This window comes from Erpetoichthys calabaricus, chromosome 1, assembly GCF_900747795.2.
Source record: "Erpetoichthys calabaricus chromosome 1, fErpCal1.3, whole genome shotgun sequence".
NCBI classification, from domain to species: domain Eukaryota; kingdom Metazoa; phylum Chordata; class Cladistia; order Polypteriformes; family Polypteridae; genus Erpetoichthys; species Erpetoichthys calabaricus.
Window position 1 is genome coordinate 246,769,126 of NC_041394.2, and position 26,341 is coordinate 246,795,466.

Genomic DNA, 26,341 nt, shown 5'->3' on the forward strand with positions numbered 1-26,341 from the left:
ACATCAATGCCTGGGCTCATGTGGCGAGACTATGCAGGCAATTCCTGGAGGAGGAAAGAATTGATACCATTGACTGGCCCCCACACTCGCCTGACCTAAATCCAATAGAACACCTCTGGGACATTATGTTTCGGTCCATCCGACCAGGTTGCACCTCAGACTCTCCAGGAGCTCTGTGATGCCCTGGTCCAGATCTGGAAGGAGATCCCCCAGGACTCCATCTGTCATCTCATTAGGAGCATGCCCCAACGTTGTCAGGCATGCATACAAGCACATGTGGGCCATACAAACTACTGAGTACAATTTTGAGTTGCAGCGATGAAAGTTCGGCAAAATTGACTATCCTGTCTCATAATTTTTTCACTTTGATTTTCTGGGTGTCTTTGAATTCAGCTCCCTGTAGGTTGATAATTTTAATTTCCATCAAATGATGTGGCATCTTTTCATTCTTAACACATTATCCAGTCCATATCAGTATAGTTATCAAGCATGATTTTTTCCCATTGAGATCTGATGTGTTTTCAAATTGTTCCTTTAATTTTTTGAGCAGTTTATATATACACATATGCACAGAGTTTTCTCTCCAAAGGATGAGGCCCTTTAAATAATACAAACTAATAAACTGAATAACTAAAGATATTTCCAGTGAAAAATATGACACTGCACAAAAACAAACAAATATCTAATTTCTATAATTATCTTAATTAAGTTGGATGACTTCTAACATATACAGCAATGCATTTAAACTGAAAAAAACATAAGAAACTTTGAAAATATATACTACACATTGGGGTAGTATGACATATCTTAACTGAAACATTGTCTTTTCCCCATTCGTTGCACCTTATGAGAAAGTGGCAAAGAGTGATCTTTGTTGACATTATGGGATTATGCATATATGTCTATAATTAGGTTGCCTAGGGACATCATTTTTACTAATACAAAAACACAATCTAAGCTTAAAATAAGTATCATTTCAATATGTTATTCCAGAGAGTGAGAACCCTATTTTTGTTCAACAATTTCCATTGAAGTAGACATGTATGATTTTTTTAAAAATGTATTCTGTCCTGGTGTCTGTTATATCACTTTAAATAAAGAAGCTATACATATTAGCAGACAGAGCATTTGTTTTAGGTTTTTATTTTGCCTTGGGCTATAAACTAGAGATTAAAACATTTTAACACATTTCATAAAAACTCCTGAACATGTGTCTAACTATAACCAATAACAAGGAATAGCACATTAAAAATAAGAACATAATTAGCTCACATGTAATAATAAACTTGCACTTTAAAATTGTTTGATTCAATAGACATTTAAAAAAATATTTTGAATAAAACATTTTCTTTGTGATATGACTTTAGTTTCTATTTCCTCCTTGTCACACTCTATCAGACAGCCTTAAACAGGACTTGAAAGTGTTACACAGCAGAGATTAGACTCCACTATTATAGACACTATGTTGGCACCACAGCTTACTGTGGATAAGTAAAGGTGAAGCACAGTATGAGGCAGACTTTGTGCGGTGCTGAAGCAAATTTCCCAGGGAGTTACTTTCATAATCAGGGTCTAAATGAGTTCTACCCCAGATGGATTCAAGGATTCTGGCTTACAATGGATTCTGGCTTTCCACTTACAGTACTGTAGTTTGAATAATCTAATTTACCACTTTATTATTTAATATCATATGCTGTTTAATAGATTTAAATAGTATTTTATTCTTAAATTATGAACAGAAAAACATCAAAAATACCTTCTTCAAATACCAAATACAATAATGGGTTTAAATATACATACGTATGTTTACCAACTATTAGGCAGTCTAATGTACATGATATACAGTATTTTTGAAAATGCCTTTTCACAGATGATTAGCATGAATCATTCAAATATTAGAATCTGCTATTTTACTAAAGATTTGTTTGAAAAAATGAAAGACTTTGGCAAACATTTCTACACCCACCCAAAAATGTACTCTGTCATATTAACAACATGTAGAAAGTGATTTACCTCACTTATTAACAGTGCATTAGGATTGGAAAATGTGTTGGCGATTGATGACTTAATATTTTAACAACATTAAAGCCAACATTCATGTTCTGTAATTCCTCAGCCATGTACTATAATAAAAGTTAAATACAGAAAAGAACATAATGGATGAATTGGTGGCATAAAATAAATTAACCTTGCCACTTTGGCAATGCTTTGGGTTCAAAGCAAATGAGTATGGCAAAAGTGATTTTTCAACTAAGAAGGAAAGTTGCTGATGCAAAACATTCACAAAGAGATGATCTTGCATAGTCGTTTGTGCATACATCATCTGGGTGACTACAGAACTTTAGGCAGTGCTGCAAGTACAAATACTACAGGTCTGTCTCACCAACTCTTAATTATTGATGCTTTTGGATTTGTAGATAACACAACATATAAACACTGCAGTGCAAGGTGAGCACAATGTACCACAGCCATTTCACAATTTGTATGTAAATAAATGTCAAGAAATTATGTTTGTTTTACATATTCTTTCTAAAGTGTTATTTTAAAGCATAATAAGCATTTTTTTTCTTGCCAAGCCACATATACTAGTAATCAACTAATCTGAAATAGCAAATGTACTAGCACAGAATATGATCAGTGGTATCGTTGTCTGTGGTATAAGTCCATGTGAAAGTCTTTTCGGACAGCAATGGGAATATGAGACCCAAAAATTGCACCCCCGTATCATGGAAACCCCCATTTCCTTTCACAGCCATCCACAATGCCATGGAGCCAATTCCCCTGTGGGTGGCTTACAGTATATATCACCTCCAGCAGAGATGATAAAACAGCACAACTTATATCCAACATGCACTGGCTTACTGATAGACTGCTTATTCTAAAAAGACTAGATAAGATGTTAAAGCCAGCACTAGTGGCAAGATAACATAATGCCACTCTAACATGTTTTCACATGTTTTCATATTTTAGAAGACTCATGTCTTTTCTTCTCAACAGAGGCTGCATTCTTTCACAAATGTAAAAAAATGTAATTGGACATACAGTATATGGAAACTTACCAGCCAATCACAGTCATTGGAACTTTCCAAGCAGGATTTTATCCCACCAATGTTGACTCCATTTACCCATCAGGACTGACTGCAGCAGACCTGTGACTTTGACAACAGTTGTCACAACTGCAGCAGTAAAGAAATACCTCTGCCTCTCTCATCTTCTCTTACACCCACCATATTAAACCCCACAACAGAAGAAGTTGCCAGACTGCTAATTTGCATTTTACAAGAGAAATTGTAATCAGACTTGCATCTGTCTCCTAAAGATGTATTTTAAGTTTCTAGTGTAAATGAAATGCATGTACAACATGTTTGCAGATTATCTGTGTATTATTGCCGATTGGATCCATGTGTACAAGCCTACAGTGCACTGTTTAATACCTGCAAAGGAAGAGTAGAGATAGATTTGCAGTTATGCAAAGAAAGAGTAGAGATAGATGTGCAGTTAATTATATTATTTATTGAAAATGTTTGCAAAAATGTTTAGTAAGAAGTGAAAACAGTCTGCGAAGAACTATTTATTCGAGTATGAGCAGCTAGTGGTAATGTTACTATGGCTGCAGAGATTTTGTCATTCAATGCTTAAGTAATTTGTAATATGCATTTTGCAAACCTTACCTAAAAATCATGTTCTCCAGCACACTATGAACTGGACTGATCACTTCACATTCTATAAACAGAAATGATTATTTTACTCTCTCCAATAACAAATTACTGTAATCAAAAAGTAAACATGGTATGTGACTCCTTGTAATGGTTACATATAGGGACTACAAGAATTTTCTCTTAAATTTAATCCATTTGCATATGTCTTGTTGAATACAAAATGGTCGGACATGAATTATTCTGTTATTTTTTTTACATCAACAAAAGGTTGTAGACAAAAACTTGTAGACTTATGATATAATTTATAGGAAAGTACAAGTTTGCAACCTTAAGAATTTAAGATTCACTTTTGAATATATTCAAATGTATAGATTGTATAAATATGAAACATTCAAATCATTGCTATACCAGGTGTTAGCTCTACTACAAACATAATGGCTCATTTCACAATACATCACCAAGAGTTAAGATAAGATGATGCAACAATGAGTGTTTCAGTAATGTATATACAGTAAATAGTATTTGCAGGCTTACTGTGGAGACTTGAAATACAGTACTGTACATAAAACTATTTTGTTATTATTGAAATTAATTACAAATCGGATGAAGTGAATTAAGGTTTTCAAACTTCAGTGTAACAGTCTGACAATTTTATGGCCTTTGGAATATATTTATATTTTAAACTTAAGTAAGTGAGTATTAGCAAACTACAATATATTGTTTAAATTACAAATGCAATACTTACAGTAAGCATGACAATCATATGAAGACATTTGAAGAATTTTTCATGTATTTGATCATAAATGAAAACTGACATACAAACTGGGTTTAATAAAACATAAATTGATGTGAAACGATTTTTATACATATACAGACTTCAATTGATACTATGAACTTATTGCACATGCATCCATAAGCTATTGCTCACCGAGTTTTTTTACTGACAGACAGTAGACTTACTCATGACAATATGAGATTTATACGAAAAAAATAAAACAAAAAATAATACAATAGGTTACTCAAACTTGTGTGAAAACCTTAAAACCTAAACTAAAAACAGATAACACAATGCAAATGGCAATAGATAGATAGATAGATAGATAGATAGATAGATAGATAGATAGATAGATAGATAGATAGATAGATAGATAGATAGATAGATAGATAGATAGATAGATAGATAGATAGATAGATAGATAGATAGATAGAAAAACAGACAATAACTTTGTATAATGTTAACGTTTACCCCCCCGGGTGGAACTAAAGAGTCGCATAGTTTGGGGGAGGAACGATCTTCTCAGTCTGTCAGTGGAGCAGGACAGTGACAGCAGTCTGTCGCTGAAGCTGCTCCTCTGTCTGGAGATGTGGATTCTCCATGATTGACAGGAGCCTGCTCAGTGCCCGTTGCTCTGCCACAGATGTCAAACTGTCCAGCTCCATGCCTACAATAGAGCCTGCCTTCCTCACCAGTTTGTCCAGGCGTGAGTCGTCCCTTCTTCTTTATGCTGCCTCCCCAGCACACCACTGCGTAGAAGAGAGCGCTCGCCACAACCGTCTGATAGAACATCTGCAGCATCTTATTGCATTTGTTGAAGCACGCCAGCCTTCTAAGGAAGTATAGTCGGCTCTGTCCTCTCTTGCACAGCGCATCAGTATTGGCAGTCCAGTCCAATTTATCATCCAGCTGCGCTCCCAGGTATTTATAGATCTGCACCCTCTGCACACAGTCACCTCTGATGATCACAGGGTCCAGGAGGGGCCTGGGTCTCCTAAAATCCACCACCAACTCCTTGGTTTTGCTGGTGTTCAGGTGTAGGTGGTTTGAGTCATACCATTTAACAAAGTCCTTGATTAAGTTCCTATACTCCTCCTCCTGCCCACTCCTGATGTTGCCCATTATTGCAGTGTCGTCAGCGAACTTTTGCATGTGGCAGGACTCTGAGTTGTATTGGAAGTCCGATGTATATAGGCTGAACAGGACCAGAGAAAGTACAGTCCCCTGCGGCGCTCCTGTGTTGCTGACCACAATGTCAGACCTGCAGTTCCCGAGACGCACCTACTGAGGTCTGTCTGTAAGATAGTCCACAATCCAAGCCACCAAGTATAAATCTACTCCCAGCTCTGTCAGCTTGTCCCTAAGGAGCAGAGGTTGGATGGTGTTGAAGGCGCTAGAGAAGTACAGAAACATAATTCTTACTGCACCACTGCCTCTGTCCAAGTCGGAGAGGGATCGGTGTAGCATGTAGATGATGGCATCCTCCGCTCCCACCTTCTCCTGGTATGCGAACTGCAGAGGGTCAAGAGCGTGGCAGACCTGGGGCGTCAGGTGGTGATGCATCACATGTGACGTCAGAGCGACAGGCCAGAAGTCATTCAGCTCACTAGGACGTGATACCTTTGGGACTTGGGTAATGCAAGATGTTTTCCAAAGCCTCGGGACTCTCCCCTGTTCCAGGCTCAGGTTGAAGATGCGCTGCAGAGGACTCCCCAGCTCCAGTGCACAGGCCTTCAGCAGTCGTGGCGATACTCCATCTGGACCCACTGCTTTGCTGGCACAAAGTCTCCTCAGCTCTCTGCTTACCTGGGCTGCTGTAATTGTGGGTGGGGGAAAACTCTCTCCTATGTTGGTATCAGTAGAAGGATGGGTGGAGGGTGCAGTACTCCGAGGTGAGAGTGGGTTAGGGTGGTCAAACCTGTTAAAGAAGTTGTTCATTTGGTTTGCTCTCTCCAAGTCTCTCTCGATGGTGGCACCCCGCTTCGAGCTGCAGCCAGTGGTGATCTTCATCCCATCCCACACTTCCTTCATGCTGTTATTCTGCAACTGCTGCTCCAGTTTTCTCCTGTACTGCTCCTTCGCCGCCCTGAGCTGGACTCGAAGTTCCTTTTGCACGCGCTTGAGCTCATGCTAACATATTGACACAGGCCAACAAGAGGGCAATTCAGAATGACTACTGGGAGCAAACAACAGAAGAATGACTGTTTAATACCATTTCAATAAAACCATATGCTATACTAAAATGTATTATATGGAATTTGTTTTCACTTAATTAATATGTGACTTTCACCTCACCAGTTTAGCATCATTAATCACTAGGTAGGATAATGTGTCTGCTATACATATGGGCAGAAATCTTGAAAAAGTACAGAGCCGGGGCCATTGTAAGCTACTGTACCAAGAGACAACCTTTTGGATTTCTGCCAACAGCTCAGTCCCAATCTTCAGAGTTGTACTACACACAATCATGCTATTCCAAGTAGGAGAATTGACAGCATTCTCTGAGTAAAGATGGCATACTCTTTCATTTATGTACTTTAAGATGACTTGTGATGTATAAAAGGACCATGAGTGGGATGAATACAAGAACTTTTATTGTGTGTACAGATGTATTATACATCATCTCTACAAACTTTAGGAAAAGATTGTGTATTTGGATTTAGGATAATTGTATGTACATTTTTAAAAATGATACTCTTTGTCCTATAAAAGCATTTGAAGGCTTACGGGTGCAGAGATAACAAGAACTCTAGACTTCTAGTCTGATGTCATCTAGCAGAAGAAACTACTGGGGGTCTCAGCAATAACTCTCTGAATGTCATTTTTAGATGGTCACTCTGATTTATCAAGTTTATTACCTGTGAACAGAACTTAATGTTGGTTCTAACATTTAACACATCATAACCATTCAGTTGTTCATTCTTTCATGCACCTTCTAAACCTGCTTATCCAGAGCAGGGTCACAGTGACAGTGAAGCTAGAGTCTTAACAAGCATTGGGCACAAGGCATTTGCACATATATAGTTTTATATATGTTTGGGATGAATCTTTGTATTTTTTCAGTTAAGCAAAAAATAAAACAATTATACTTCTATAATTATTCTATAATCTTTACCACAGCTAATTTTATTTAGGCCGAACTACAAAGGGGACTGGGTCTGTCAGGCCCATATGTGAAACAGGATAGGATCAAACTGATTCTGTCAGGTCCTGAAGCTTAAGTTTGTTTGTCTGCAGCTGCATTCTTTTGTGAATTTATGTGATTTTCGATCCTAAACAGCACTGGCACACCATCCTGTTTCTTGCTCAGTGCTGCTACTTCAACTCCCACCAAGCCTGATGTAAAATCAGACAAAAAATTGAGAGATGTATGGATGTATCTGGTTTAAGAAGTGGTAACACATACTAGTTGGTGCATTTAAGCATGGTATGCCATCAATGCAAAAACATTTCTTGTTCCATATATTTTCTTGCAAGAATCTCTGACTTTGATATCAATTCTCTCCAGAAACTGTGGCACTTTGCCTCAACTGTTTCTCAGTTTCTGACAAGCTTTCTACCTGATTAACAATTTAATATTTAAACCAGACATAGTCCTTAATATACATATGTGGAGAGTAACACAGATGCAGACACAGTCAATAGACCAGAAATGACAACAATCACTGCTAACTCACAACGTCTTAACTACAGTATGTACATGAGCCCATGGGGTATGAAAAACACAAATGATATTAAGTCTGTGTCCTAAAGGGTCACTGGCAGACAAACTGCAACACAATGTCATTAGCATCCAGAGTAACTGTTTCTGCTCATTAGTATAAGCTGTCATAAAGAACAAAGATCAAAGAAACCTGTTGAGGCAACTTAAAAATAGAATAAAAAAAACTAAGGTATTCTTTGCATTCTTATCTCTAAGATAACAGAACATACAGTTAATCCACATCCTGGTGAGCCCACTGTTCAATGTGATATCTAAACTAAATGTCTCATGTACAAAACAGCAAACTACTGCATAAATTCATTTTTCCACCAATGTTTTCCTATTACTGGAAAGATTCATGAAAATATGTAAATATTTCAATAAGGTGATGAGAGGATTAAACAATCCGAAAGCATTCAAGAATTAATTCAAAAGTTAATGCTAATTATCATACTGTAATAAAGAAATATTTTTCAATATTTACAATTAACAAAGCCTGCAGAAATTTAACATAACCCTAAATGAAGCTCTATTCTTTAATACTACAAAAAACTGGTCTACAATCAGAATTACAAGTGCCTGGATGCAGTTGTTAAAGTTATGAATAACAATACAGTTCTTGACACATGAAAGTAAATCTTTTTCTGACATAAATGGACCATTGCTCTACACTGCTTTTTAATTTCTACAAGTCAGATATTTAAAAAATAATACTGACTTGAAATGTTAACATCTATCAGGTGTTGTTTGCAATGTATTTTTCAAAGTAGTTACAGGTCAAATTCTGTTATAGTGAATACCAAAGTAATGAAATGTTCTAAATAACAATTACTTTGTACATACAGTATATAAAAACACTTTTCCCTATGAAGTCCGTGCCAATTATTATACTTCTATCATCCTTATGTTGAACAATAAATTGTATTATTCTGCTTCAGTTACCTTCTGTCACACACATGCAGAGCCAAGGGTTGATGAAGTGCACGAATGTCTTTTCTCCCTCTTCTACAGATCATCAGAAGGAAAACCAGCTAAACTAACAGTAACTTCTGGATCCCCTTCTAGACCATGCCCTCCTACTGACCTCATTTCCACCACTTCCCTCACGAACCTGCTTCTTTCCCGCCCACCGCTTATAAAAGCCAAGCACCTCACCTCTACAGTTTCATTCTGTTCAGACTCAGTCCTTTGTGATTACACTGGCATCTTCATTTTTTGCAGTATTGTTTCACAATACACGGGACTGATCCCCAAACCTTTTCTGCTTGTCTTGTCCCTTCTTACACTTCATATAAATAAATCTTATCGCTGAAAACCCCTCCTACAGAAATAAAGTGGCAGCCTTACCAAATTATTTAATCAATTACTGACATTGCCAAATGCAAAACTGATAATTAACTGACTGATTAACATCAATCAATCAATTCTTTTTCACGCCTTCATACTCCTGGGTGGGTGAAACAAAGATCCCTCATATATCCTACATTAATTTGCCATCAGACACAGAAATCTACCACATTTCCTACTATAGCAGTACGCTGACTTTATAACTTCTCAAAAATATTAATAATTAGTTTATTTCAGTCTCAATTAAAAATAAGAAAGCAACTCATACATGTTTGTATCAATTATATCTGCTACACACAAGCTACTAACCTGTACATTTGCCTCCGATTTATTGTAGGGAAAACCGATTGAAATTTAGAGTATGTCGATTGACCTTACACATCTCTATCAATTTAAATCATTGTTCTTCAATGGACACTAGGGTCTCCTATATTTCTGTACTATTGTTTCTTGAGTGGACACATGGTAATATTTCATACACCACATCGACTTGAAATTTAGTATACTTGAATTTTGCTAATTTTGATGAAAACTAAAAATGTAAACACCCATAAATTATTTTGTAATTATTTTATGTTTTCTAAAAAGCAACAAGCAAATAGTTTTCCTTTGTTTATAGCATAGTAGGATTATGGTACAACATTACCAAGTGCAGCATTAATTATCATTAAAATTACAAACATTTTAAAAAGTCTCTTAATATTACATTCTCTAAACAAATATTACATCTGATGTGTTTCAAGAGATTTAATCTGATTAACAGATTACTGTAATGCTTGAAAAAAATCATGAAAGCTTCGATTGACTGCATACAACTCACTAATCACTTGACTGATTACACAATACACAATTAGCCTTCATTCAAAACTTAACTTTGTTTCACTGCATTCATACCTAGCATTATAAAGAATTCAAATATTTAATCTAATAATTTTTTATGTTAACAACTATAAAAAGCCAAAATGTGCTCAAAAAGCTTCTTAGCATGTCATTCTGTTACATGCAACAACAGTCTGAATCAACAACCCAACAACCAAAAAAATTACAGCAACACATATGTGCTGCTTTAAATTCAGATCATTCCATATATACTGACATATAGAATAACACATGTCAATTGTTTTGATGTTGTATGTGATTAACCAATCACACATGAATTAAGCAAAAAACTGACTGTGCAGTATGTCCTCATTTTGATCATGTGGTTTCACAAGCACAGGTAATATGGAATACTCCAAAAATTATGTTATGAATACATTTCCTATTCTTATTATCAGGCTTTACACATGGATTATGTGGGAGGAATAATCTGTCTGATCTCTTCAGTGTGCTACAATTTACAGGGGGAGGAGTAAATTCCTACAGAGAAAAAAAAAAAAAATCACTAAACTAAAATAACTCAGATCTCAATTTAAGGGGAGCTGTCGGATAACATATATATTTTTGATTTTATGTGTGGAAAAGTAATTCAGCAGCAAAAAAAGACTGATGTACCATACATCTAACCAAGCAGTAACACATTGTATGATTAATCATTATTAAATTTATTTAAGTGACAGTACTGTAAACATGATTTTTTAATGATTGTATATTTACCTCTTAATCTTTTAAAATGTACATATTTGTTTATCATTTATAATTTCTATCCAACCCTGACTTTTAGAAAAGGTGCATCACACAAAAAACAATATCCAAACGCTACCCCTTTAAAAAGAAAAAAAAAAGAAAAATTTTCCTTTTGTATATGTTTCAGGAAATATGCACCAGGAGCCTTCATTTGAATCAGAAATGTGGCCAAGAGACTTCCAGGACATAGCAACAAACAATGCCGAAGAGATTACCACACCATGAGCCAAATAAAAGTGAATGGAAAATACTTCATAAGCTCTTTTTAGCCACTACTCAGGTTTCTTTTCATGACAGCAAGATAAATAATATGGCTCAAAAAAACACTTGCAGCCCTTGGCAGAGGATAACAGACAGAGGGGTAGTAAAGCAACTTGCTTAAAGTAATAACAGGCCTAGTAGTATTTAAATTTAAAATGTTTAAACTATGAATAAATTAGTAAATATTTTTGTGTGTGGGATGACAATGGAGTGGTTAAAGTATATGCCACAGTTTGAATAAACCTGAATTACTTAATGTTGTTTTAAATCAAGTTCCATAAGACTAACATTATGAAAATAAAGTATTCATATTTATTTTCACATTTACATACAGTATGCTTACGTTTCATGTTTTTATTAAGGGGAGAGCTTCATATAAAAAAAGTCCTACCTGTAGCCTGCTCACACTTGCGCACACCTCTTGTTTAAACACGTTGCATGTTGATTAATATAATTAAATTCCTCATTACTATATTGATGGATTAACATATTTGTGAGAATAGGAGTTGTTTTAATGCTGCCAAATGCTTAGGAATGCAAGCAAGATCTTTGTGTGTTTTAAATACTATCCACCCAGGCCAGGCATGGTTACTATTAGATTTGTATACAGAGAAATTCTGACAGTAAAAAAAAATATATAAATTAGAAAAAGAATATTCATACTTATTTACTCAATGAACTAAATAGATGAAGTCAATAAAAATGTAAACTTTACAAATTTAATTAGTGCTGCTTATTAATACCATCTACATAAAATGATCATTTACTATGCTCCTTGAGTTACTTTTAACTCTAGGAGCACACTTTATCTATACACCCATCTATTCTGACCCCACACACCAGAATACTTTTGCAGAGCTGAAAACAATACTGTATATATGACATTTCTCAATTCATTTTATTGTACAAATTGATATTTGTACATAATAATAAAACATTCCTCATTTCTCAGGATAAATTTCTGTTTTGGGTGAATGACAAATGCTGAACACAGACTTCTATTAGTAAGTGAGAATCTAACTCTTTCAAGAAATAAAAGATTGCAATTTCATAGGTGTGCTTTACAACTTGTGGCAAGTGGCTGGGGGTGGCACCCAGCAGGGACGCCCAGGAGGACTGGAGGAGGGCTTACGCCTCCTCCAGACCACGAGAGAGCAACAGCCCTGGTGGCTTTGGGGACCACGGGAACAGAGCTTAGAAGCTCAACCCTATAGGGGCCCGTGGTCACCGCCAGGGGGCGCCCCAATGCCTGAGGAGCCCTGGCCTTCAGCACAGCCGCCACACCCGGAAATGCTCGGGGGAAGACGACCAGGGATATCCAGAGTGCTTCCGGGTGTGCAGCCGGTACCTCCACCACAACTGGGATCTGCCGGCGGAAGATAATCGGAAGGCACCCGGAGCATGTTCGGGTGTATATAAAAGGGGCTGCCTCCCTCCATTCGATGGCTGGAGTCGGGAGGACGAGAGACAAAGTCTTGGAGGTGAGGAGAGGAGAGGAGAGGAGAGGAGTGGAGGCGGACCTGAGAAAGGCAGAGTGAAGTTAGGCCTGGACTTTGGGGAAGTACTGGGGTTGTGTGTGTTTCATCTTTGCAAATAGTGTTGTAAATAAACATGTTGTGGTGCTTAAACAATGTCTACCTGTCTGTGTCCGGGCCACTTTCCACCAACTATATAATGTTTTTTTTACATAAAAAGGGTCCTCCCTGCGTGGAGTTTGCATGTTCTCCCCGTGTCTGCATGGGTTTCCTCCGGGTGCTCCGGTTTCCTCCCACAGTCCAAAGACATGCAGGTTAGGTGGACTGGCGATTCTAAATTGGTCATGGTGTGTGCTTGGTGTGTGGGTGTCCTGCGGTGGGTTGGCGCCCTGCCCGGGATTGGTTCCTGCCTTGTGCCCTGTGTTGGCTGGGATTGGCTCCAGCAGACCCCCATGACCCTGTGTTCGGATTTACCGGGTTGGAAAATTGATGGATGGAAATTGTGGGTATGATTTTGTTGTTATTTCTTTTCATTTACAGGTCCAAGTCTTGATGGAAGCTTTTTTAGAAAAAACACCTGCCATCAGCAGAATAATGCTACTTTATACTTTTTTATCTTAAAGCAGATAACAATAATACATACAATTAGGTTAATGCATTAAACATACAAATGTTATTTACTATATACATTGTATATTTTTCCAGATCCAAGGACAGCCATTTATTATGTGCATTTTTTTAGTAAAAGATGGGAAATAAAAATGCTTTATGCTACAATGGTGCAGGATATACATATCTACATATCTCCCTTGCCTGCCAAAACACGATTCTCTATTTAAATATCAAAAATAAAAAAAATGCTCATATTAAGATTAATTAAATTACTTTTGTAAAAATGTTCTAATTTCATTATGTACAAAAATACTAATTTCACGGAAATAAACATTAATTCTTCAACAAGATATAGTCTGTTAGTATCACGTACTAAAACTTGCTAATAAGATAATACATGCAGGAAGTGTAATTCATCACACTTTCCCTTTCCTCTCTAAATTAGATAAGAAAAAAAGAACTCAAAAATGGCATCCAATAATAATGTTTGTATAGTGCAGAAAGCCTGGGAAATATACACTTACTTATCAGAAGCATATTTTTAAAGGACTTATGCACATACCTAGAACACTTCTTTCACATTGATTACAGTGATACTATGCCAGAAAATGCTTCATGTCATTATGTTAGTTTTTACAAAAAAAAAATTCCAGAACTGGGAGAAAAGGGGGAAAAAAGCTTAGACTCTGATCCAGTACTTATGTTTTGCTCACTCGCTTTTACTTAAGGGTAGCACAGTGGTGCAATGGCTAGTTTTCCTCCTATATCTCTAAAGATATGCAGGTTAGTTGTGTTCGCAATTCTAAAATGGTCCTGTGTAGGTGTAGGTTTCTGCATGAGTAGGTTCTACTACAGATTGGTAGCTTGTCTAGTGCTTGTTCCTGCCACACTTTGAGAAAGTTATGTTAAATTGATATTAAATAATTCATTTCAAAATACTAGTTTTAAAGCACAATCAGTGTTTTTTTAACAGATTTAACATACTTTAGAGTACAATCTTAGGTGGGATTAAAAAGTAATTCCTTGAAATATTTAAAAATTACCCATCCATTTACTGAACACAGTCTCTTCCAATAAAGAACTGTGAAGAGTTACCTCCAATAATATAGCCATTTGGTATTAGGTAAAAAAAACAATTCTAAATGGATGCCAGTTAACTACAAGGTACTTTCTCTCTCGCACGCACACATACACACACACACACACACGCACACACACGCACACACACGCACACACACGCACACACACGCACACACACGCACACACACACACACACACACACACACACACACACACACTACACTCATTTCTTACAGGGATTTTTTTAATGTAAAGAAATCATTGCAATTATATAACAGGTAAGCTGTATTTTCTTACATGGAAACAATTACTGTTTTTTTCCACAATGGAAAAATAAATGAAATATAAATGCTTATCTCTGACAGAACATAAAACATCAATTCCCATTATTACATGAAATTCTGCAAGTTGATTTGTCATTTAATAAAAAGAAATTCCACTTTCAGCCTACTATGAAAAAGAAATGTAAGCATTAATAAAGCATTAGTGATTAGTATGTTCTCCATCATATTATGCCTTGTTTTCAAAATTGCCAAATTAGCTTTGTGAAGCAAAAAGTTGCCAAGTAGACACTTTCTATAATTTTTTTCTTATTAGGTGTATTTCATAAGACAAAACTACTGATGTAGTTTATTGGTTATTTGAATTACAATTTTGATAGCCAGGTGTTCCTAAGCAGTATTTTTGTAAGGTGTTGTGCTTTTAGGCTTCAAAACCTCAATGAGGCCCAAATACTTTATATAAAAATGGACAACTGTGTGGCTGCAAAAACAATATGTGTTTGCTAATCAGAAACTGTGGACCACGACCGGAATTTACTGAAGGAGCACAGAAATGCATTTCAAAACGATGACGTGGAAACATACAAGAAATTCAGATAAGAGCCCAAAATAAACACATTTTAGCTATATGCCAGTACAAAAGTAAACCAGGTATGAAATTTAGCAGATGTTACAATTTGTGTTAACTTTGGCAGGGATTTGGTATGCCTATGGACTACAAAGTAAAAATTAATCCAGTTTCATCAGCATGTTCCCTTTCTGATCAGCTTCATGCTTTCTATGACCAGTTAGATCATGACAACCAGCAGCCTGCCATTTGATTGCCTACACAACCACATGATTCATTCTTTGTTTTTGTTCAAGATGCAAGGAGGACTTTTAAATAAACTCATGTCCATAAGTCATCTAGTCCCGATGGAATTTTAGAGAGTGTTAGAAAAAACTGCAGCAACTAATTAGCTGACATCTTCAATGACTTCAATTTAATATTTCAGAGAGAATCTGTTGTCTCAGCTTCAAAAAAGACAACAATTACCCCATACCTAAAAATACAAAATTTGATTGTCTGAATGACTACAGATCAGTAGCACTTACTCCAATTGTGATAAAGTGCTTTGAGAGGCTGATACTGGGAGACACATTAAACACAATAATTCAGATAGTCACAATCACTTACAGTTTGCATACTATAACAACCTCTCCACAGAGGATGGCCATATCCTTTACACTTCATACTATCCTGCCGCATCCTGTTTATAGACTACATCTCAGCATTTAATACTATTTAATACTAATACCATCAACGTTAACCACTATCTAAACTTATTAATTTAACGCCACCCTCTGAAATTTGAGTTTATTCTTCTTAACCAACAGATGTTAGCATGTCTGGATTTGTAGCATCACTTCGTCCATACTGAACCTCAACACAAGTAAGAGGTCTACCTGCTGACTTGGTGGTGTCAGGACAGCAATCTCACTTTAATATCAGCAAAATCAAGGCACTGCACATTGACTTCTGAAAGTAAAAGGCAGACTACACTTATTTGTACACTGGATGGAATGCTGTTGTGAGGGTGAGGTGCTTTAAATTTCTTGTCTAGAAAAAAAACTCACCATCGCCTCTATTCCCCGAGATGACTGAGGCCAACTACCATTTCTCTGTCTGTTTTCCTGAACTTCTACAGGTGCACAGTGGAATCCATTCACACTGGGTGCATCGTATCCTGTTACAGCACCTGCATGTCTCAAGAATGTAAAGCACTGCAGGGGGCGGTGAAAGCAGAATAGAATATTACAGGTACTCAGCTGCCTTCTCTTCAGGACATGTGTAACACTTGCTGCCTTAGAAAGGCGAAGAGTATAATTAAAGACCTTAGCCATCCTGCACAGTTGGTTATTCTCACACTGACCTTCTGGTAAATGTTACAGGACCGTTAGCACTCACACAATTTGGCTTAGAAACAGTTTATACCCACAGGTGTAAGGTTGCTGAATCGTCAAGCATAGGAACAGATAATATAACATAACAGTACAAGTACATATCATACATAGTATACAATTCTATATACTGAATATGTTGCATGCTAAGCATACAATTTAATATTTATTTTTATTAACTGAGGAGACATACATGTACGAATTTCATTGTACTGTATTATGAACATGACAATAAATGTGACTTACCACTTACAGTAAATTCATGCAAATTTTTATCTACTTGCTACTTCAGAAATTTTCTGATACATATTACCTATTATCTAACCAATTAGAAAAATTAACATAATGCTAATTAGCACACTAGCTATGTGTTCAAAAAGAATCTGTTAAAACTCAACAACAAAAAAAAAATCAGGCATTCAAAAAAATTGAAGGTCCCCAAGCTGTGAATGAGATATACATGTAGCCAGCAAATACATACTAGCTTGGTGAAAAGCAAGGGTGCAAAGCCTTTTGAAAGTGTAGTACCTGACTGGTGCCAAGTAGAAATGCAAATTATCATTCCCCTTTAACATTTTGATATTTTTACTAAAAGGCGAATATATTAAACCTCACTAAATCTACCATCTCAAAGCAAAGCTGTTTTAAACAGAACATTAGATGGTCAGATTAAAAATGAAAATTGACAGAAATTTTAAAAGGAGTGCCCATGACCCTGTGTTAGGATATAGCAGGTTGGATAATGGATGGATGGATGATCTACAGTGTGTTATTAAGGAAAAACAATTAATAACTGTTATAAAAGCAAATATCAACTATAGCTTGTCACATTCTGCAAAAAATATTTTAAGTGCAATTAAGGTGGTACTTTAAAAAATAAAATTAAACCAACTGTTGAAGAAATAAAGAAAATTGGGTAAGCAGTCATACTTAATTGAAAAATGTACCACAAAGTACAAGTTTTGGCTTTTACTGCTACAAATAACCTATAATTGTAATTGTATAAACACATTTAGTTAAATGTGCTAGGATATTAGCATTAACAACTTTAAATTCTTTAAGGAAAAATATATTTCCCGCTCATGTGAACTACAAGAAATATCCCCATGAAAGGCTATTACTTCATCAATAAAAAGAGGTTGCATTTGGTATCACCACCTTGACAGTGTTTTCACTCTTCTTATGTTTTAAAAAAGTATTTCAAAACAAAATGTGTTATATATAAGAACTCTTCTGAGATAATTGCTTCTTTTGGAATTAAGGGTTATAACATGGAAATTAACGTCTTTCAACATTTGTGATATTGCTGAACAGAAATGTGCAGTAACGACATGTACAATATTAAACATTTTAAAAAATTCCAAATACAAATCACCATTACCTAAAGCTTCTTTTTAGTACAAATGGAGCTGCTGCCAAATAAATAGTACTTGAATCATTGCTTGAAACTGACTCTGCCTTCTCTTGAAACTCTGACCTAAATAAATTGAGTGCAAGAAAGGTTAATTTATACTTTCATGCAGCAGAAAAGCATATTGTAACTATTCTGTATTCTTTCTGTTACCTGCTCTTGGAAAGACTCATAGAAATGGATGGACAATGACTCCCTACAGAAGAGACTTTCAGATAGCAAACAATGTTAAATCAATAATAAAAACTACAAAATAGTAAAAGACTGTGGACCTCTGAAGTATTTCTCTGCAATATCTAAATATAACATAAGTAAGATCATTTCATATTTTCACAAGCACAGTTTAAACCAATACTAATATGAATTTTGACTAAAAAGATTTTAGGAGACTATAAAAAAACAAAATAAATCCAGCCTACCTTTAATAATAATAATAACACAAATTGATATAGCAACTTTACCAAGGTCTTATCATTTCACAGATATTCAAAATGTGCAAGAAGAGTAAAAACATAGAAAGATATCAACTAAAAGACACTGAATATAAATATCAATATTAAATACCAAATAAATGATAAATACAGGAAACACAAATTGCTAAGACAAGTGAATCTGAACTTCTAAATTTTTAGCAGATTTTAAAAGTTTTATTTCAGTAGTTTATCACTAAAAATGAATACAATTAATGTTATTAATATTCAGCGGGACTTTCTAACCACTTTACTAAATAGTAAGAAAATGCTGTTTCTATTTTTATGTATCAATTTGGAATATTATTCACTGTTAACCAGATAAAGAACTTTCTTACATTTTAAACAATGTCATCTCAAGCTCTTTGTTAAACATGCGGTTTATTCTGTGCAGTACATTAGGACAGTTCTGAGTATCTGCATAATATAATCTGTAAAGTTGTTGTCAGTTTCTAAAACCTAACATTTCTTAGAATGATCAGCATGTTATGGGTGCTGTATAAAATAATTAGTTTTTCTGACCCACTATAGCACCATTAGAAATTTTAATACTGAATCAAAAAGCAGTGTTTAGAAATAGATTTTTCTTAGTCCAGAATTTAATTAGATTCCTCCTTTGGGAAAATAGTTTAAATAAATTATGTACCAGAATGTGTACTAATTGACACTACCAAGATTTAATTCTTCTACTCATTATATTTTACACTGCAGACATGTACAGATATTTCAAAGGTATGATGCATAAAAGAAAACACACCTCTGCAATCACAAATCTGGTTATGGTTAAAGTTTGACCAAATAGAACAACTACTATTACATATCTACAACAAAAGCAAAAGACGTATGACATGCATGATATACACACATGCTGCCTTTGCACATTATACAGACAACCAATGAAAGGACAAAAGCTAAAATGTGAGCTTTGAACTTTTATTTTTTGTCAGTGTATAAGCTTCACCTACTTTTACTTTTTTGCAAACAAAACATATTTGACAATTCTATTTTCTGCATTACTTCACATTTCACTTAAGAAAGAAATTGTACTATATGTATCGTATTATATGAAGCAAAGAGTAGTAATGGATTATGTACTGCATTTATATTTACACCAAACTGTCTCTGCCAAAAACAATTACAAAACAATTATGAAAATATCATCATATACTTACCAACAGTGAACTAGTTAAAGTAATTAAATCTGATTGCTTTTTCCATACCAGTTTTTGTTAGTAGGCAGGTATAATACCATAATGAAAAACGATGAGCAATTCCGAATCTGATAAACTCAACTTGAAAATTACGTTTTGCAAGAAATCTGTTGGCCTCCAATCCACTGTTATACAGATGAACAGTATGTCTTTCCATATCCATCTCAGAATTTCATTTAAACTTTAAATGACTAATCATTTTGAATCTTTGAATGAAAACCTGGCTGAGCATAGAAATGTGATTATCCTCTGGATTCTTACCCCTTTAGAAGCAGACATTGGGTCATACCTTACTTGAACCACTCACTACATATAGATTTGAAACTGCAAAACTATCACAAAATTTACTGATTATCCTTCTCCTTTGCTTGTCATATGCTAATAGTATGATCACTACACCTCATGCAGGGCAGCAATGTATTAGCAACTTATTTAAGTATTATGTGTTATCAATTTGTTTTCTCATTCTGTTTTGTTCAATTCACAGTCACATGGAAACATCCTCTTTGAATTGGTGCTACTCAACTGCAAAATACATTTATCTACGTAAATAAAAGGCCAATTCACAGCTAATAATTAAATTAACACATACTGTATATATTTGAGATATGAAGTCCACAATATCCTGAGGAAAACCCACATAGATATTGAAAACCGCAAAAACTTTATAAACTCTAGACATGAACCCAGGTGTCTGGAGCTCCAAAAGATTTACGCTAACCATTATGTCATCATACCACTCATCACCAGTATTTTTCTTTATTATTTTAAACTTAATTTTTAAAATGTATCAAATAAAAAAAGTTTACATTTACAAATTATCAATGTTCCTAAAACAGAAAAAAATATGGAAGACAGCCGACTAACCTGTCTGAACCCAGGAAATGGACAATAAACCAGTGGTGGTGAGGAAAGAAACACCACCAGAAAAGAAAAGATCAAACATTCACTGATAAAGCGGGAAAAGCTTCAATATATGAAAACATGCCTTCCATGTTTCCAAGGCATACTTGTGACAACAAAAGTGATCTGGAAATAATCATTTTATCCTATATTCCTGGTACTATTGTTCTCACAATAAGGACTGCGTTTTCTATTCGTTTGTGTGAATTCTCATGTAAATAAACATGTAAATCAAAACAAAACCAACGTGGCACGAAAGGTTTACTGTGATTTGGTCTTTCAAAAGGAAATCACGTCCTGGGGTATGGGGGTTAAAGGTTATTGCAGAAGAAGACAAATTCTGAAATAGCATGCATAGCTGGTCTTCTTTTAAAATGGCTAAATCTCATAATATTGGTGGGTTTTCTTTGGTTCAAAAGTTACATGTTTAAACTATTTTACAATGTGTGTGCAATACTTGACAACTGTCTTCGCTTTGTGGAGGTTCATCCCTTTTACACAGACAGACAGACCACAGATGTCCAAAATCACACATGTTTAATTTCCTTTATGGTTTTACAGCATCACATAATGCACTAAACAGCTATAAATTGCTCATAGTCTCTTTCTTTTCTCCTTCCTCTATTCTTCTGCCGCCTCTACTTCTCTCTTCGCAAGCTCCGTCCTCTGCCTCCCGGCTCCGGCTCATCTAATGGAGTGAGGCGGCCCCTTTTATAATGTCCCGGATGTGCTCCAGGTGTTCCATGATGATCTTCTGGGCACCTGGAAGCAATCCGGGTGTACCTGCTTCCTGTTCCAGCAGCACTTCCTGGTGTGGCAGAAGTGCTGCAGTCCAAGGCTCTGCAATCATCCAGGTGCCCCCTGCCGGTGGCCACGGGACCCAACAGGGTTAAGCTTCTAAGCTCGGATCCCATGGCCCCGATGCAAACCAGGGCGGCTGCACTCTCGTGTCCCGGTAGAGGTATTGTCCCTCTCCCGGTCCTTCCACCTTCCAGGCGTTCCGGCTGGGCAGGATCCCCAGACGTCCGCCACAGCTTGAAATATCTGCTAAGTTGGAGTGGTGGCTCTGAGGCTAAGGATCTGCGCTGGTATCCTGAAGGTTGCCGGTTCGAATCCCTGTCACTGCCAAAGGAGATCCTACTCTGCTGGGCCCTTGAGCAAGACCCTTAACCTGTAATTGCTCCAGGGGCGCTGTACAATGGCTGACCCTGCGCTCTGACCCCAAGGTGTATGTGAAAACTAACAAATTTCTAATACGAGAAATCGTATAAGACGAAATAAAGAGCAAAAAAAAAAAAAAAAGTTAAGAAACTTTTCCTCCAAGTCCAACAGCATCCATTTTAAAGCACCAGTGCAAGGAAGATACTTTTTTAAATTTATTGAAAACACTTAACTTCAGAGCACAATTTAATGTGGATAATGCATAAATACAATGCTTGTGAAGAAATAACTTTGACTTGAAAAATATTGGACTTATCCATTAACTTTAATTTCTAGAAACTATTGGATTCAGAATAATCATATTAACAGAATAACGATGGAATCTGAAAAAAACTAACTTGGCCTGGTAAGATATGGACAATACTGCACAACTTTCTTCATGCATGCTTTGCCCTCAGCACTGAACTGAGACCCTATATAAACTCTGGTCAAAATACTACTTGTAACATGCAAGTTAAAAGACAACACTCACACATGCACCTCATCCAGAAACTGTACTTTCTATCTACCATAAAAATACAGGTAGTATATCCATATGATAAAAGTGCTGTTGAAAGACTGCACCATACCTTGTTGCACTGGATGTTGACAAATAAAATCTGAAGTACAGTGACTTATTTTAAAATTATCACAATTTAAAAACTGTAATTTGACAGTATTATATATTCTTTGATAACACCCTAAAATAATTTTTAAAAATGTAAATATTTTTAATAAATTTCATTAGGCTCATTAAACTTATGTCTGATTTCTGCTCTGCCTTTGTAAAATCTGCATTACTTCAAGCAAGGCAGAATTATAAACTATTACCTGTGAAAAAATACAGAACACTATCAAAACAAACACATTATTTGACAGTTTTAGGCTGTACATTTCTCTTTCAGAAAACATCATAAATAGAAAGCGTAACAGTGTACAAAGCCACATATCTGACAAGGAGAGTCTAGCAGCAAAAACAAACAACACACAAGCTTATAAAAAATAGCTATTGTCAGCAAAAAAATGCTTCAGGAGTGAAAGATAAATATGACATGAAAGTTTCTTAGTGTCTTAGAGATACTTTTTCAAATAATTCCTTTATAGTCTGCATGTCCTTTCCACCTAGTCACCGTACTAAAATGTGAGCTGGAACTTATTTACCAACATGTAGCTCATAAATTGAAGGCATTTAAACCATAATTTTAAAAAAAGGAAAAAACAAGGTAAGGTTTGCACTTCGTCCTTGATTCTCTATGGGTTTTCTAAGTGCATGTCAGGTTAACCATGGTTCTAATTTGTGAGGGCCAACAATAGACCTGCTCTGTCCAGGGCTGGCTCCATCCTTGCACCTAGTAGTAACCTGACTCTCCACAGCAGTGAGTCGACTGAGCCAGTTAGAAAGTAAAACACTGTAGACCTAAAACAAAAAATCCACATATTTCATCTCTCACCAAAATATTGCAAGAGAACTTCTATCATAGGAGTTACAAAAAAATTTAAAAGATCTCACAAAGGTTATTATTTCAAAATGTTGTAACACATCAAAATGAACACCTTAAAAGGGGTGCAGAAATATATTTATTTTGATACGGTTTCATTAAATGTCACTATATTAAGCCATGATTATCAAATTAACCGCAAACAGAAAACAGCCGGTCCTTCCATCTGTCTTTTTGAAATATACTGTATGCAAATAACCAAGATAAAGTCAACAGATAAAGATTAGCAACAGTATAGATTGACACAATGAGCTGCCTCTAACCAGTCTTTGACAATAAAAGATACTGTACTTAAAATTAAGGATTAGAAATAATTTATGCAACATGTACAACTTGACAGAATGCAATTGAAAATGATCTGCCAATAACATATTCGGGTAAAAATCCTAATGCATCAGTTATCGACCAAGGAACTGTACAAATCTCATTCCACCAGAACGTACGATTAGTAAACTAAATAAACACACACACACTGGTACTCAGATCACAGGTCTGATTAAATTAAACCTGACCTACGAGATCTACACAGCATCAGTAACTTTCGTGACAGGACTTTGATTTTCAAACACTCTCCCAAAGGTACCTAATATTAGATGTTGACCTGTGCACGTCTCTCCTCCGTACGGCTCATGAAACTTACTGCTTAGGTAAACACACACATGAGTCAGTCTGCAACCATATTCACCACTGCAGCAGATGAGCAATCTCCTTCTCATTTGTGACCTCCAAGTTTTATTGACGCAACTTGCGTAAACTAAGACAACAGCAAACAAGGATACCGGTAATCCGCGGAAAATAACCAGTTTAATGGACGGATAGCGGCTTAGCACGTCCTTGTTAATGGGGAAATACGCACGCTGTGCGATCCGAACAGATGTTATGAATGTGTACTTTTTTTATCATGGGGTTAACAAACATAGTTTAGACTCGCTGTGACACGAGGGAGGATTAGGGCAGCACGAGCCTCGTCAGATGACAGTCGCCCCTCCAAGACAGCTGCCTGCCCTCGCGGTGAAGTGTGCAGTTAAGTGTGACGGGCGGAAAACAAAGATTCAGGTGCGGTCGGTCTGGCAAAGACAGAGCACACGCCTCTCCGGATGCTCCTCTGCCCAAGCTCATGTGAACTGTAGAAACCTGCGGCTCGCTCGCTCCCCAGTTCGGTACAAACTTTTATCTCCCCCGCAACGCCGACGCTGTGCTTCTCTGCCCGCCAGCTTCGCCCCCCGTGATGCGTTATTTAAGCAACTTACGTGCCCAGGATTTCTTTGAACTCGAACATCTTCTTAATGTCATCGACTTGCTTCTTCCACGACACGTTGCTGGTCTCCCCGTTTTCCCGAGCCATTGTTGCCTAAGCAGCCAAACCGTTGCAGATACCAGCCGCCGATGAGTGGAGTCGGTTCTGCCTGCCTCGAGCTTTCCTTTCCTGCGTACTGTGAGCGCAGCTACAGAAGGAGACAATGCTGTCGCTGCTTCTTCTTTTTTTAAGTCGCCGCCCTCGTGCTCTCCGCTTTTTAGCGTTTCTTGTTTGAATTTTGTCTCACTTCTGTTTGCTCTGATGATCCGCCTTTGCTCTCCTCCTCTTCCAAGAGTTGCGCCTCTTGGTGTCGCGTGTGGCGCGGCGTGTTGCCCTTAACGGCTCCGAGGTGTAGGTCAAGAAATAAGCAAAAAAATACACAAACAAACAAAGCACACGTTTAAATATCCCCCGAGTACTTTTCTGCAGTAGTCTTTATTGAAACACCTTTTTGCCGAGGAGGGCTATTTCACTTTACCATGCTGCCTGAGCCGCTCCGTTGTTATGGCAATGTGAGAAGAAATAAGATGCTGCTCGGCCTGTCAGCTCCGCTCGTGCATGTGCGTGTGTCTGAGTGTGACTGAATGAAGGCAGATAATTCGCATTGCACCAAAAGCGCACACACACACGCGCACATACACTCACGTCAATGACAAGGGGCTGTGCTTCCCGCAGCTGACAAGCCAGTGTAAGCTCCAGGCTGCTTCGGACGCGACTCCTAAGTAAATAATACTGAAGCGAACCGCCAGACCGCAACAGATCGGGAACACAAAATAAGATCGACAGAGCATACTAATGGTACAGCACAACAGGCTGCATGTGAAGGTCGATCCCTGCGTTCTTCTATTGTTTTGGCCTCGTGCTAAGTTTCGCGACCAAGCGCTTCATAAATAATGCACTAAGAGGCCCGTGACCCCGTTTGACACCCCCAAGTGTCCTCTGCGTCTCCCACCACGCCTGTGCCACTACTAACAGGGTACAGTAGAAAGTCTTGCCGTTTTTTCATTAAATAAACTAAATCTGTTTATTTATTCGATTTACCATGCTTTGTAACAATCTTCTTGCTAGGCAAAGCCAAGACGATGTCCAGGAAAAATTTCACGTTAGTAAGTAAATCAAACTGAGTTTTTCCTTTTGAGCTGTTAAATTATAATTCCAACAAGTATTCAGTGATTACAAAATATGGCCTATTTTGTAATCCCATTAACAATATTAAGAGGTGCTGGTCTGTTAAAGTGATTTAAAACTTTAGATGAGAGATGAGATGTCAGATGAGAGCCATTATATCAGGTTTAAAATATTTAAAACCGCCTGTTCACTCCTATTCGTTATACAATAAGCAATAATGTATTTTTTATGTAATCATGTATGTAGTTTATCAGTGGAGTCAGTGCTGGCTAAAGATGAATAAATTACCACTTTCAAACTCACTATAATCCAGGTAAGAGTCAAAGGAGTTTAACATATCCAGGGCACACTAAGCTAAGCTATGCATTCACACTCACTCATGAAGAGCCACTTATCAACATAACACACACTTTTTGAAATGTGAGTGAAAAAATCATAGAAGTATGGGGACAAAGACACAAA

At 36.6% G+C, this 26,341-nt stretch overlaps 1 protein-coding gene across 1 annotated transcript in view; it reads right to left on the reverse strand.

Annotated features, from left to right (window-relative positions):
* The window catches only part of camk1da (calcium/calmodulin-dependent protein kinase 1Da), a 407,111-nt gene extending 381,779 nt beyond the window's left edge, over nt 1-25,332 (reverse strand). Inside the window, exon 1 of the mRNA XM_028813685.2 lies at nt 24,705-25,332. Coding sequence (XP_028669518.1) covers nt 24,705-24,799 — 95 coding nt within the window. The 5' untranslated portion in view covers nt 24,800-25,332. The remainder of the gene's footprint in view (nt 1-24,704) is intronic.
* Between the last annotated feature and the right edge of the window lie 1,009 nt (nt 25,333-26,341).